Below are 16,315 nucleotides of genomic sequence, written 5' to 3' on the forward strand. Positions count from 1 at the left end.
ATCCCCTTCTCTCTGCTTTTCCTACTGCCAGCATCTGTGCAAGTGTTCTCTCTGCTTGGAACATACCCTTCCGGATCTTCCCAAAGTTCATACCTTATTTAATGTCTGCATCCTACAAATGCTATCTCTTCAGAAATTGCATTGAATTTTCTTCACAGCAACTTAAGTATTTTTGTCTTTCCCATTAGAATGTTAGAAAATTCCACAAAGCAAGAAATCATCTTTGTCATGATCACAACTAAATCCTTGCTGCCTATAACACTCTAAGCATACAGCAGGTACTCAACAAACATTTGCTCAATGAATAAATGAGAAATATTACTGGAATTCAAATGGGAATATTTTAAATGGTGATTAGTAATAAAAGAAAAAATGCACTAAGAACAGTCAATTCTCATCTTCAGCCACAAATACAATTAAAATAAGAGCCTACGTATACATCTCAACTAACCAGGCACAAACTGCATCCTTGTGTGATGATCCCACTCCTTTCTTCCCTGCTCCTAAGACAGAAGAGAAGCAGGAGAGCACAGTGGTCAGAATCATGGATTCTGGGACCAGACACTTGGATGTGAACCCTGACTCTGCCATCTCCCAGTCAGTTAAACTCTCTGTTCCCCATTTATTTTCCTTTTTAAGATTTTTTTTTTTTTTTTTTGAGAGAGAGAGTGATGGAGAGAGAAAGCACAAGTGGGGGGACGGGGCTCTTATAAGGGAGAGGGAAAAGCAGAGTCCCTGATGACCAGGGAGCCCAACATGGGGCTTGATCCCGGGACCCTGGGATCAAGACCTGAGCAAAAGGCAGACTTTCCACCAACTGAACCACCCAGGCGCTGCCTCTCTTCCTTATTTATGAAGTGGGGAAAATGACAGCATCTACCCACACGATTATTTAATAAATGTGAACTAAGTAATACTATTATCATCTCATGTTCTGTATTCTAATCCCAGAAAACAAAAGCAAAAACCAAGACCAAACCATCTCCGAAGTCAATCCATCAGGCGGAACTGATCCATACTGAATGGTCTGACATTTCTTCCTGATGAACTTTCACCTTGGAAAGATTAAATCCAAGTGTGAATTCATCACAATGAGTCAGCAAAAGAAAACAATTTTCTTTCTTTTCTAAGTAAGGACAGGTCTGTAAGCCTTTTTCGTATATCACATAAAATTAATTTTCAATATACACGGAGAATAGTGAGAAGTTTCACTTCACTTATATTTCATTTCATAATGTAATAGTTCCATATTTTTAAGTACCTTTTTTTTTGAATGAAAATACTTTCTTATTTCTGCTCATGAAGGAGAAAAAGAGCAGCACAAAACCCGAAGTTTGGAAATAAAAGGACTAACGTCACTAACACGTCTGAATCCCAACAAGGGAGGATTTTTTCAAAAATAACAACTAAATTTAGGTATGAAATTAAAGCCCAGCCTCAGGATGATTTTGGCTACCACATGCCATCTGCTGCCCTACACGCCTGACTTTGGTTTGACCAAGCAGCAGCCGTCAGGACTAATGAAGGTAAAACAGCTAAACCACAGACAGAAGACGGTGGGACTGGACTCAGCAAACGGTTGTGGAAACAGAGGCTCAGTCAGCCAAGGCTGGTCTAGGACTAGACTCGGGCCCCGACTCAGGGTGGGTGTAACCACCTGAGTGGTTAGAGCAACTGCTCTAACCATTGCTGGGGCCTCCGCTCCCCCAAGTCTACACAGAGCAAATGCTAAGCTGGAGGCACATCTGAGCCCCTGGGTCTGACTCTCATCTCCCACTTCCACTCTAGTCCAATAGGTCTAACCACAGATGCCATCCCAAGGTCCCCCCCATCCAGTCCTCCCACAAGCCTTCAGTTTCCCAGACTCCTCCTACTTTGGGTCCCTCCTACTTTGGACTCCTCCTACTTTGGGTCCCTCAACAATATCTAGCCATATCCCATCCCCCTTTAGAAGTTCTGTTGTACCACGGTTTCCAGAATGCCTTCCCTGACCACCAGAACCTCAGCAAGCAGCCAGCTTCCCCTTTCCCAGCTCTGGACTCCTCAATAACAGTGTCCCACTGGGGTAGGATACCCCACATCTCACAATCCACTCTTCCTCTAGCACCAAAGCAGCTCTTCCTACCAACTTCAAGCTTTCTCTTAGTGCCATCACCACGGGTACAAAAATCCAAGTCCACTGACTCCCAGCCCCCATAACAACTCATTCATTTGTACATGTATTTATTTAAAAAAAAAATACTATAGAAACTACCAGGTACCAGGAACTCTTCTCAGCAGCAGGGACAGAGCAATGAACAGACAGTGCCCTATCTCACGGAGCATTCTAGAAAGGGAGACAGATGTGGACAAGGACCAAGCCTTGTGGGTCCTGTCTCCTGGATATGTCCATGCTCCAAACCTCTGTTCCATTTCCAGCAGCAGATCAGCACTGCTTCTCTAGCTATTCCAACAGACTTGCCTACCTCCTGTCAACCTCCACAGGCAAGGCTGCATCCAGCCTTGCAAAGAGTGACCAGAGGAGAAAAATCAGGCTGGAAGGGATGCTGGTGTCATGTCTTACGAAGAAGCAGAGAACTGTTTAACCAGAAGAGACACCTGAGGGGTGTACCTTCGTTCTCAAACTATTTATGGATTATCACATGGAAGAAGGAAGACAGATTCCTTCTGCCAAGGATCTGAGACAGATCTGATGAAAGGCTTTCTAATTACTAGTCCTGCTGAGGGGTGGAACTGGCTCTCTCAATTCTCTGGGCTGCTGGCCACTGGAATTCTCAAGCAGCTGTGGAACGTTAAATGCTCCTAGACATGTCCAGAGCTTGGCAGAGGAGGAAAAGCTTCCCTGAATCGGAAAGACTGGGGTTCGAATCCCAGCTCGGTTACTCCCTACCTATAACATCTTGAGCTAAATTCTTAACCTTCCTTGACAGCTTATTCATCCGGAAAAAAATAAATAAATAAAAATAGAAAACCAACAACATAGAGAGACAGAGCGTGCTTGTAAAACTCACCTTGCTGGGCCATTGTAAAGATTTAAAGGCATATTAATAAAGAACCTAGTCCAGAGAGGCAGGCAACAGAAGGAATTACTGATAGTGTTGTATGTTTTAGGAGGCAGAGATGTTAGCTAAAGCATGCATATCATTTACTCTGTGGGAAGCACTGTTCTAAGCACTTGAGTATTTCATCTTCACAATAACCCAACCGTCTCCATTTTACAGACAAGGAAACTGAAGCATAGGGAAGTCAAGCGAACTTCTTCCCCAGATCTGGCCCCCCAGCGCTCTCCTAGCCTCCATACTGACTGACAGTGTGGCAGAGAGAGGAAAACCAAGGGCTGGGGTCAGAAGATCTCCAATTTTCGGCTCCTTCTCCTGCTGGCCGTGGGAATTGGGCAAGTTATCTCCTTCCTCTGAGCCTTTTTTCCCAGCTATCAAATGAAAATACCAGCCCTCTTCCTTTAGGCAGTATGGAGAAGGACTGGGTAACACAGCCTGTTTAGCTGTCCCAAACACAGTTCCCCCTGTCCAACTGGGAAAAAGACTGACTTGGACATATTCTATGGTCCTTTTAAACGTATACGGGTGGAATTAGTATCCTGGGAACTCACAACACATCAAGCACAGTTGTAAGTTCAGATTTTAAAGACTGGTTTCAGAAAGATCTGGAAAGCTGCCCCTAGTAACCCCACCCCTTCTGTCCCCTGCCACAACTGTATTTTTTTTCTCTATCCAAGCTGAGGGTGGAAAGACCATTGCAAAATGAGGGCTTAAGAATCTCTTTTGGAGTTTGTGGTTGTCCATCTAGGTCTCTGAAACGAGTAATTATATGTGAGTTAGAAAACAAAACAAAACAGAACAGAACAAAAACCAAACCCCTTTCCTAGCAGCTGTGCAACGGGGTGGGGTGTAAAATATCCAGAGGGATGTGAAAGACAAATACTGATTTGTAAGTTGAAGATGTCCCTGGGAGCAAACCTCAAACCCCCTTTCCTTCCAGCTCCCCACTTGCCTGCAGTCTGCCTGTGGAATAAATCAACAGAGGAGGTGAGAAAGCAAACAGCAGTTGAAAGCATCCTGCAGCCCAGGCTCTCCTTGGCTGGGGGAGCCTCCACAGCCAGCAGCTCCTGCCCTCGCTGGAATGTGCTTCAGAGAAAACACGATGACAATCACCCTTCTGAGGGTGCTCTAATGATGGAAGCCTGTGTGGCCAGGGGTTCCACAAAACTGGAGGACTGCACTGTTTTAATTATAAAGGGTGCGGTGAGTAGAAACAAATGAAAAAAATCAAATAAAAGCAGTATTTTGAAATCCCAACATTAAAATAGTTATTCTGGTTCAGCAAAGTTGCTGTCTCTGCCAAAACCCTCAGGGACTTCAAAACACTGAATTATTTACCTTCTTAAAGGAAAAAAAATTCCCAATGTATATTTCTCTTTAACTCTGTGCCAAGAGATTCTAGAAATTCACTGTCACATTTCCTGGAGTCTCTCTTTTTCAAATACCTCATCATCCATGCTCAGCTGCCAGACCATTGGTATGGAAGAAGAGTCAAAACTCTAACCCTTTGGAGGAAGACATTTGCTGAGGCCATAATGATTATCCCTGGCCTGTTTGCTGCTCTTTCAATTCAGGATGTATACCATAACCCCGTGTTATTCTAGACTCTGTACCCCTTAGAATCACATTAAAGAAAACTTCACAGTTTAGATATTCTCTCTTCACTTCAGAAAAAAAAATAAATAATAGCTGAATGGCTTTTGAAATGGTCTGTTTCTTCATACCGTGGTGAGCTTATGAAGATCAGAAAATATGAAGCTCCTTTTCCTTTGTGCAGATGTGGTCACATTTGAAAAATGTGTTCAATTTACATTTTTAAAAAGGGTCCTTGTAAAAAGACTCAAATTGGTGTTATTCCTCAACAATATCGGAGCACCAGGACATTTTAGAAAATGGATTATTTCTGGGACTTGACGGAAGCTGGAACTGAAGCTCACTGGAGAGGACGGCCCAAGTTTGTCCACTCCCTGCTGTGCATTTAGGATCGGAGCATTTGCTGAGCAAATCAGAGAATGAACCTAACGAGCCAGGCTACCACACATGGATTCCCATACTGGTTGGACACCATGACTTCTGATGTCCCAGTCATCCCTGCAACCGGATTCTATGAAATGCTTTTCTACAAGTTAAATTATAGTGACTAAAGGAAAGACTCTTCATGAAATAGCCACCACCCTTGATGCTTCACGGTCTGCTATAACACCACACTTTCTAACCTCTCTAAATAGCTATTCTTCACATGACAAAACCCAGACTCCAGATTCTTTCCCCAGGGCTGCGCTGCTCCCAGCCGGGCGTGTCCCTCCCGGGCCCACGGTCAGGAATGGCTGCTCGAGGCCAGCCAGCTGGCCAGCCGGACCCCGTAGTGGCTGTCAGGCCTAACAGAAATCTGTGAGACCTGCCAGAAGAATTCCAAGGCCTCCCGCCCAAACCCTCTGTCCTCGTCCCCGTTGCCCTGGCAACTAGAGGCCAGGCTTAGTCAGCAATTTTGTTTGACAAGCTGCATTCTCCTATCCATGGAGCCCCAATTAAAGGACGGACCCAGGGTAAAAGCAGGGCTGAATTCGTCTAAGAATAATAATGGTTTCTCAACAAGGCAGGCTCTGAGAAGGGGCAAAGGGAAGCTAAGGCTTCTCCACTTAAGAATTCCAGGTCCTGGGGGCTGACAGGAAGTCCTTGGGGTTAAAATCTTCAAGGCAGAAGGCACCCCCCAGCTTCCTAACTAAATGAATAATACACATGAAAAGAAATACTCTGCTCAGATAAAGCCAGGACTCTGTTTTCATGTCAAGGAATTGTTCTTTTAGATGAGTAAATAGTGACTGAGAAGCCTGTTTCTCAATTCCTTACCAGTTACCAAAACTTTCCATTTCATTGGGTAAAGTTGCAAACGTGCCCTTTATGATACTGAGCAAATACTGTGTTGATTTCCAAGCTATAATAGCAGAATATTCTATACTCATTGTGGGCCTGTGTGGTTCATGGTAATTTAAACAAAATAATGTCCAGCCCTGTTGTAGGAAGGATCCCAGGCAGCTTACAATAGATCCAACCAAAGTCATAGCACAACTTCCATGGCTCATACAGAATAAATACACGATGTCCCAGTATTATTAAGAAGAGATAATAGGGGCGCCTGGGTGGCTCAGTGGGTTAAAGCCTCTGCCTTCGGCTCAGGTCATGATCCCAGCGTCCCCGTATCAAGCCCCACATCGGGCTCTTGGCTCAGCGGGGAGCCTGCTTCCTCCTCTCTCTCTGCCTGCCTCTCTGCCTACTTGTGATCTGTGTCAAATAAATAAATAAAATCTTAAAAAAAAAAAAAAAAAGAAGAGATAATAAAACAGAAGTATGATATGCTACCAATTTTGTTTTAAAAACAAAGCATACGCATAGATACATACAAAGACTGGAGAGAAATCAACACCATCTTCACAATGAATGCATGTTTTGTCTTTCTTGTGTGATAATTTTACTTTCTTACTATTTTAGCTGGTATACAGTTAAATCCACTCTTTGCAGTGTATGTTTCTTTCTCTCTTTTTTTTTTTTGAAGATTTTATTTATTTATTTGACAAAAAGAGATCACAAGTAGGCAGAGAGGCATGCAGAGAGAGAGGAGGAAGCAGGCTCCCTGCTGAGCAGAGAGCCCGATGTGGGGATTGATACCAGGACCCTGGGATCATGACTTGAGCTGAAGGCAGAGGCTTTAATCCACTGAGCCACCCAGACGCTCCTGTGGTGTACATTTCTGAGTTTTGAAACATCCATGGGTTGTGAAACAGCTACCCTAATCAAGGTACAGAACAGTGCCACTATCCCCCAAATCCCCTAGTGCTACCCCCTTGTAGGCAGCCCCTTCCAACACCCAACGCTGGCACCCACTTACTTATTCTCCGTTCCTATAGTTTTGCCTTTTTGCAGAATGTCATAGAAATGGAATCATAAAGGCCTGGCTTCTTTCACTTACCAAATGCTTCTTTTGTCTCAATCAGAAAACAACAAAACAAAACAAACAAAAACAACAACCCAAACCCTACTGCATTATATTTTTATAAATTAAAAATTTTATTTTTCCAGGGCACCTGGATGGCTCAGTTGGTTAAGCATCTTCCTTAGACTCAGGTAATGATCCCAGGGTCCTGGGATCAAGCCCCATGGTTGGGCTCCCTGCTTGGAGTCTGCTTCTCCCTCTTCCTTTGCCCCTCTCCCTGTTGTGCTCTCACTCTTTCTTCCTGTCAAATGAATAAAAACTTGTAAAAGAAAAATAAAATAAAACAATGCCACTCTTTAAAAAAAAAAAAAAAAAAACTCTGTCTAATTAAAAAGAAAAAATGGGGGCACCTGGGTGGCTCAATGGGTAAAGCCTCTGCCTTCCGCTCAGGTTGTGATCTCAGGGTCCTGGGATCGAGCCCTGCATCGGGCTCTCTGCTAGGCGGGGAGCCTGCTTCCTCCTCTCTCTGCCTGCCTCTCTGCCTACTTGTGATCTCTGTCAAATAAATAAATAAAATCTTAAAAAAGAAAAAATGTCACAAACTGAATCCAAATTTCTTTTTAAAAACTACAAAGATACCAGGAGGTACATCTTCAACTAAGATGGTTGCCTTTTCTTGAACTGCCATTTCTCTTATGAACTTGAAGCTGCCTCTCCATGTTTGGGAAATTTCACAACGAGAATAAAACTCTCATTACCATGGACAACCGAGAATGTCTCACAAAAATTTACTTTCCACAGTGTCTGCAATGGATGCCTGTGGAAAGCAGTGAAACACTTTTCTAAGACGACTGTGTATTGCAGACTTGGACAGGATTCCCCTGAGCTAGGAGCACCTGCGCAACCCGAGAGAACTCATCAGTTATTGGACATAAGAAGTTCGACTTGGCTACACCAGCCAATGCTAAGTTGTAGGGACCATTTTTAATGCAACTCTCCTACTTCAGAAGATTCCTAATCAAGGGAGATAGCAAAAACCTCACTGGCCCTTTGATTTTAATGCTGTGGACTGTTAACAACCTGTTGGCCTGAGCAGCCACTGAAGAGAAATAAAGAAGTACCTTCTGCTCGCTTCACAGAACTCTGCCCTGTGCAGGAATGAAAGCCAAAGATGGAAGCAGGAAGGAGTTCGAATTTACCCTTCTGGCCCCACATCTGGATGAGCTGTAATCACTTTAATTTCATCATTTTGCCTGTCTAGTAAGATACAAGTTATCCAAAGGTAGCCAAGTCCCATTTATCTTTTTGTTTTATTTTTCACCACAGAAACACTGGTTGGATAAAGGAATGAGGAGATACAGAAAAAAGAATGAAAAAAGTCATTTTCCATCCTGAAATATTGAAGGTTCACCTCAGATCTGTAATCAAACTTCCTTTACAACCATTTCTTGATATTCTACATGATTTCCACAACCATGAGTTAACATGTGAGCCCCTGGCATTATGTAGCCCACGTGGGCTTACCCAATACTGAGGCGGCTCTTTCTCCACAGTGCACCACCATCAGATTACACGCCTGGAGGGATGATGGCATGGAGGAAGGAAAAAGAGGAGGGAGGGATGAAATCAAGTATTTGCACAGTATTTAATTTGTAAGGAGCTTTCACATTTATTATATATCTAAGGATGATAACAATTTTCCAAGAATTAGGGAATAAGTTCATCTTACTCATTAAAGTTTACCAACCTCCCTTCCCACTACGGAGACAGAAATAGGATGGGGCTTCTCTCCTAGAAATTCTCTCTTGATGGAACTGCAGATAGGTCAAGGCTGGGCAAGGCAGGGCCTCTGAGAAGAAAGCCTGCACAGCTAGGGTCCCCCTGTGAGTAAGAGGAGAGAACCATGCTCCTTATAGACTGCCCAGTGAGCTAAGGAGGTTAAGGCAGTTGTTGCCCATGGAGGACATGGGAATGGCACAGGATGAAGAAATGAAGTCTATAATCTTTAGACCTCATCACGGGGTGCCAGGATGGCTCAGTCAGTTGACCATCTGACTCCTGATTTCAGCTCAGGTCATGATCTCAGGGTGGTGGCATCAAGCCCCCTTTGTGCTGTGCTCAGAGGGGATTCTGCTTCTCTCCCTCTCTCCCTCTGCCCCTCCCCCTGGTTCACGCACATTTAAGCACGCTCTCTCTCAAAATAAATAAATAAATCTTATTTTTAAAAAAAATTTTAAGGATTTTATTATTTGAGCAGTGCAAATAGTGAAGCAGAAAATCACCAGGGGGAAAAAAAAAAAGGAAGATAAAAACCACCAAGATGATAGACATAATCCACACCTGAACAGCCAGGCATCTTGGCAAACACCCCAGAAAAGTATCAGAGAATGCTGCAATACTATTTACCATCTGGCCTTAAATGGTATCTTTGACACTGAGGAGTAGGCTGCTTCTGGATGGGGAGAAAAAACTCTGGACATTTCCCTCTGCTGTCCCATACAGCAGCATTGCCCAGTATGATGCAGCAAAATACTCTAAGTTCCACAGCCTCTAGGGATCAGCGTTTAATGAACTTGGTTGGCATTTCTGTAATATGAACATTAATACTACATCCTGGTTCAAAGGCACCTATGATGTGGGGCACTTTCCCCCAGCCCTTTGCAGAAATACTTTCTGTAGGAAAGAAGGCAGTGGGGCAAAAGAAAGAAACAGAAAGTGGCAGAAACTGAGAAACAAATCATTCTTTGCAGAACAGTCTGTAGATTTGTGCAAAGAAAAAAAAACGCATTAAAGTTCATTTAAATATAAAACTAAGAGAAAAGTTACAAATGCTACTATGATACTGTTACATTTACTCTATATTATGGAACAGAAAAAATATTACAAATGCAATTATTATCGTAAGACAAAAGTAGTAATATAATTATTTCCTGTTAAAAAACATGATCCTGTGTATCTAAAAATGGTATAAACAACTGTTACCCTGAAATAGCCATGAGCCTTCAGACATAAATCCTCAGGGAAAAAGGCACAACTGTAGTTGTATTATAAAAGCTGTATTCCTCAAATTCAGGGTAGTTCCACTGAACAACAAAGCACAATTTATATTCATATATTCATTTCCCTCATTGTCAGAGTCAATGTCTAGGGAATTATTTTAATTTGCCATGTTTTGTATTGATACTTTATATCCTAGGATTTATCTGATGAGAAATATATTATTCTTTTATAGAAATCAATGTGTATTTTTAAAAGTATCAGATGTGACTAAAAGAAAAGGCAGCGCTGACTGTGACACTCCCAGGCTCTTCCAAGAAAGCCCCCTGAAACAGTTAAAAGTACTTATTTCCTTAAACTAGTGAAAGGAAGCTACTTGTGTATCTTGCTTCGTGTGAGTCATAAAGCAAAGTCTCAAGCATTAGAACAATAAGCTGAAGCTTTCCTCCCTAAAAAGTAGCCAGCAAAACTGATGAGACCTAAAAACATGGTTTACGTTAGTTTAGCAACATAGAAGAAATAATTCTGTTCTTGCACAGACCAAGCCACTGAGGGATGCAGAAAACTGTGGGTTCCTTCAGGGATTGTTTTATTCATGTTTTGAAGTGCTACATCAGCTATGATCCACAGAGGACACAGGGCAACGTTCTGTCCACTGACTGACTGAATGAATGCATTGTGGGCAGTATGGCACAAAGGTACCCGATCAATACCCGCTCTCTCAGAGCCCGTATACAAACATTTACCTTTCTCATTCTCTTTCAATTTTTCCCAAATCTTTTTCATGCTCCATGGCAGACCAAAGATGGTTGCAAATTCTTAAGTCATTTTGTCCATGGAACATCCTTTCTGCTCTCTGCTTTAATCTAGGGCAAATCTGATATTTCTTTGATTGAGAGCATATGGGAGAAGTGACTCTGTGACAGTTTCCAGAACCAGATCCTAACACACTGGCAGCTTCTACTTCTTGTTTCTTGGAACATTCTCTCTGGGAGACCCAAGCTGCTATGCAATATGTCCCACCAGTGAGACTGCTGTGCTAGCAAGAGATGCCAAATATAGACGTCCCAGGTTTCCGTCCCAACCAAGCCCAGTCTTCCAGCAATCCTTATCATGATGCCACACACTTGAGTGAAGCCATCTTGAACCCTCCAGACCAACCCACCCACCAGCTGAACACTACTAAAAGTGGTCTTCATCAACACCATGGAAGCCAAAAGAATGAGCCGGCTAAGCTCTGCCCAAATTCCTGACCCAGAAAATTGTATGATATAATAAAACAGGCTAATGTTTTAAGCCACTGCATTTTGGGATAATGTTACACATCAACAGATCACTGGAATAGAGTCTTCCTCCTCCTCTTCTAAAGATCAGCAGTAGAACCCAAAGACAGCCATGCTAACACAGCTGGTCCTCGTACTCATACATATGGCTCTGAAGACAAGGCAGGTAGATATTGGGAGAAAAACCTGGATTCTACTCATATGGTCTGGAGTAGGCTTTGGACCTTTAATGCTTCTAGAGAAAGATTTACCCTGATGGCCCAAAGATTTACCCTACCCCCAGCCTTGGTACGTAGGATCATGGAGCCTCCAGGAGGCACCACAGAAGGTCATACCTGCCTCATGAGCTCCTCTTGGCGCATTCTGATCCTCTCTCTCTCCATCTGGATCCTCTGAAGTCGGAGCTTCTGCTGCTGCTGCTGCTGAGTGGTCAGAGCATTGGGCATGCTCATGAGCCCTGCTGGTGGGTTCTGAGGAGGGTGGTTCTGCTGGCTCAGGGGAGTGGGTGCCATCTGCTGCTGGTGCTGGTGATTCATCACTACGGGAGGGAAGACCAAGCAAATGAATGAACAGGTCCTACAATACCTTATCAGAAAGAGACCATCAGAATGCTCTGTGCTTTGGAGTATAGATTCCTGAGATTCCTGCCAAAGTACTTTCCTGTTAATCATTACTGTTTAAGTAATTATTACCTTATCAATTCATGGAGGCTCAGACACTAGCGCCACTCCTGATTCAGCTAGTCTTGGCATTTGGTGCCCTGTTAAAAATTATTTCACACTTTCCCTGTGTCTAGAACACATTTTAAAGCCTTTAAGAACATAGTGGTCGAAAGCGAATTTCACAAAAGGTTACCACAACATATGATGTAATTTCAGCAAGACATCTGGGTGTGTGTGCACTTTCTAGACAACCTACGTGTTCATATCAGAGCTAAGGAGGGTGTGAGATTATAGATATACAATGATGCACAATAATATCTAGGATAGCAGTGACTGGCAAGCAAGATGTAAAACACAGTACCTAGACTAGGGACTTACACAGAAGCAGGACTCCACTGATGCTTTGTTTAAAAAAGGGTACCTCAAAGGAGCATGAGCTAAGCTCAGAAACAAATACCTGATTGAGGAAAAGATGTTATATATAGTTTTTGCAAAGGAAAAAAATGAGTGCAGAAGAAGTTACATAAAAATGATTCTCATGGGAGCACCTGGGTGGCTCAGTCGATTGAGTGACTGCCTTCAGCTCAGGTCATGATCCCAAGATCCTGGGACTGAGGCCCACATCAGGCTCCCTGTTCAGCGGGGAGTCTACTTCTCATTCTGCCCCACCCCCTGCCCATGTGTCCACATGTGCACTCTCTCTCCTCTTTCAAATAAATAAAAATCTTAAAAAAAATAATAATCATGGGTTGCCTAGCTGGTGCAGTCAGTTAAGTGTCCGACTCTTAGTTTTAGCTCAGGTTTCGATCTCAGGGTCCTGAGATCAAGTCCCACATGGGACTCCACACTCAGCACGGAGTCTTCTTTACACTCTCCCTCTATCCCTCCCTCCTGCACATACACTCTCTCAAATAAATAAATCTTTTAAAAAATGATAATCACATTTGTGATTGAATAAAGGCATTCTAGAAGTCTTTTAAACTTTTTAAGGATTTTCTACTTATCCACACTTACCAACACCTTAAATTTTGCATGCGGTACTTCACTTGAGGGAAGAATTTTAAAATCCTTTAATAAACTCTATAATTGGCATTCACACACACACACACACACACACATTTTTTAAAGTGCTAGTTTTCCTTAAACAGTTTACCAGTCAAATTTGCTTAACTTCTGCCTAGGCCATATTCTATAATAAAGAAAACCACAAAAAAGAAAGAAAGAAAACCACACTTTTCTGTCTGTTTGCTCTTACATGAAGGCCCAAAACAAGATCTAGTTTTATATATTCCATTTCTGAAGAAAAACTCTCAATTTTTGCTATGTTTGGTACCACTGTTTTTTTTTTTTTTTTGAAGATTTTATTTATCCATTCATGAGAGACAGAGAAATAGAGGTAGAGGGAGAAGCAGGCTCCCCGCCAAGCAGGAAGTCCAATGCGGGGCTCGATCCCAGGAACCTGAGATTATGACCTGAGCTGAAGGCAGTCACTTAACAGACTGAGCCACCCAGGCCTCCCGTATCACCGTCTTTAAAAAAAGAAAATCACTGGCATATTTTATTTCAAGTCTAAAAGTTAAATATTTTACATCTTTCATTTGGAAGACATAGGTATCATGTGGAAACATGTTTTACAACAACTAAGAATTTCCTTAAATGAATTCTAAAGTAGCCTAATCATCCACGTACTAAATGTGTATGTAGACCACCCCCCTCCCACACGCACACACTCAAAAGGGACACAAACACAAAGGATTTTCTGTGGACTAACTGGTTCCCTTGAGGAACGATTAATTCCACAGCAGGAACTTCCTCCGGATGGGGGTAGAGGTAGGATAAAAACATTCTTTTTTTAAAAATTTATTTATAACTCCCTCAAATCTTTACCGCACTTCCTGTGTGCCAGCCACCGGGCTTGTCGTTGGATAAATAGCTCCTGCCCTCACAGGAATTAGCAGGCTGTTGGAAAGAATGTGTGAAGAAAGGAGGTGAATTTATTTGTGGGGCTGTGGAATGCCAGAATGTTAGGCTTTGTCAGGATTCTTAGAAATGATGCAGTCCATCCTTTTATTTTACGGGAGGGAGATGGCAACCTGAGAGAGGTGCAGGGGTGTGCTCTGGTTGGCAGCAGGTAGAGCCACCCAAGCCCGAGTGGACGCTGCCACACATCCTGTCCTCCAGCTCTTTCAACTCTCCTTGGCCGCCCTCGGTCACGCCTTACCCTGAAGAACAGGGACAGCTGCTGAAACTGAGAACAACCCTCTGAAGAGTTTGCCTTCAACAGCAAGAGAACTACCACTTAAACAGCAGGTCATCAAAACAGGGCCTGGGGCCCAAAGCCGCTTGCCTTGTAAACAGAAAGGGTTCAAGGCAGGTCTGGAGAGATGGACAACTGTCTGCTCACTCACAAGCTCCTGAACAGGAAGTGAGAATGCTTTGGAGTGCTCTGCCTAATGATGCAGTCTTTCTTTTCTGAATCAAGCCCACCACAAGGAGCTCATGCCTCCTGGCACCGTTCCTGGTGCACAGGGAAGCTCAGGAAATGATGAGACCAATGAATGAAACCAGTTGGCAATCTCTTCAAGTTCTCAGTCTCAGAACAGGAAAAAAAAGCACAGTCCTACTCGATGCAAAATTACTGAAACGAGCATTTCATTTCTCAAGTGATATTCTAGAAATGGTCAGGGCATTTTACAGTCTTGCCTGGAAGGCCTGGGTAGGAGGTCAGGGATCATGTACGCACCGCATCACTGGGAAAAAAGTGCTCTTAAATACAGACTGAAGTCAGACAAAGTCCAGATATCCAGAAGGGCTGAATTCGTAATACCTCTTTCCAGCCAGAAGGAAGCTTACAAGGAAGAACAGTTGCTATTTTCAGGGATAGTCATTTCTGAACTCCTGAAGAAGGATGCTCCTACTTTTTTCTGACGTAACTGCTACAGACCAGAAAAGATGCCCGACTGTGTCTCTAAGAGAAATCTGTAAACTGAAATATTGCCAACATCAGAAATCCCCAGATTAGAAAAAAGAAGCTTGAAAAAAGTTAGGTTGCTTGTTGGCAGCACAGAGGTTATTAATTTTTAAAACTGACTCGGTTCTGGTAACTTCACGACGGGACAAATACATCCGAGCAAGACTGTCTTCGGGGACTTGGGGAGCCTGCCCTCTTAGTGAGCAAAACCTGCGTCGGGTTTACTCCCAATGGACTCCACACAACAAAAGCAAATATTGTAGAGTTTATTAGCCTCTGCCTCCTTATCTGGGGGAGTTGAAGACTGGGAGATGAGCTCGTCTAACACCACGCCCTTGCTAGGCTTCAAAATACCAGCCCTCACAGAGACCTGGACAGGGAGGAATGAGGGCGATGCTGCTTTCTTTCCTCCACTTCATTTCATGGACTGGATCATGCAGACCACACATCTCCAGTTATGAACAACAGAGACTAGAAAAGAATGCAACTTAGACAACAGTTTTGTTTTCAAAGTAAAGCATACACACCCACAGAGCTTTGTTATGAGAGAACTGACCACGGTATTGTGTGTAATAGCCAAAGACTAAACATTTGGTCCACTGATCAGAAATCAAGGTACACCTGTTCAGAAATTCTCTATAACCATTCCCGAGAACGAGGGAGCTCTGTAGGTACTTAAATGAAACAATCTCTAGGAAACATTGTTCAGGGAGGGGGGAAAAGTCGAGGGACAGAATACTACGCATGGACCTGCTACTGCTTCTAGTTAGAAAGGGAGGGCATAGTACACATATCTGTAGCAGAACACGTTAGGAGCCTGGTAACCGTGGGTAACTCGGAGAGGAAAACAGGTGTCAGGGATCGGAGGGGATCTTCCTTTCCTTCCTTCTATACCAGTGGAAGCTTTCCTATGTGCATTTATTACTTAGAGAAAACATAAAAATACAGAAGTAAAAAACATAAAAACGTGGTCATGTATACATCAAACTCAGTATTTTCTGGATGGGAGTGCAAGGCAGTGACCTCAAAAATGATCTGATAAGCAACAATTTCAGCTTAAGAATATAATCGGGGGGGGGGGGTGCCTGGGTGGCTCAGTGGGTTAAAGCCTCTGCCTTCAGCTCAGGTCATGATCCCAGGGTCCCGGGATGGAACCCGCATCGGGCTCTCTGCTCAGTGGGGAGCCTGCTCCCCCACCCCTCTCTGCCTGCCTCTCTGCCTTTTTGTGATCTCTGTCTGTCAAATAAAAAAATAAAATCTTAAAAAAAAAATGTTTAAAGAATGTAATCAAGATCAAGAAAGCCCACCTGGTACAACTCCTCCTTGTAGAAATGCCAAAAATCAATACCCAAAGAAAGAGTGAATTTGGTCATGGTCATAAAATGGTCAGAGGCCTAGAAGCCAGGTGTCTT

General features: G+C 43.2%; 1 protein-coding gene across 2 annotated transcripts in view; it reads right to left on the reverse strand.

Moving 5' to 3' along the window:
* Positions 1-16,315, reverse strand: part of WWTR1 (WW domain containing transcription regulator 1) — a 138,028-nt gene that overhangs the window by 12,737 nt on the left and 108,976 nt on the right. For both annotated transcript variants that reach the window (XM_004755519.3, XM_004755517.3), the window contains exon 4: positions 11,606-11,808. In XM_004755519.3, the coding sequence (XP_004755576.1) occupies positions 11,606-11,808 (203 nt within the window). The remainder of the gene's footprint in view (positions 1-11,605; positions 11,809-16,315) is intronic.

The sequence above is a fragment of the Mustela putorius genome, unplaced genomic scaffold (genome assembly GCF_011764305.1).
Source record: "Mustela putorius furo isolate JIRA1106 unplaced genomic scaffold, ASM1176430v1.1 tig00003834_pilon_pilon_pilon, whole genome shotgun sequence".
NCBI classification, from domain to species: Eukaryota; Metazoa; Chordata; class Mammalia; order Carnivora; family Mustelidae; genus Mustela; species Mustela putorius.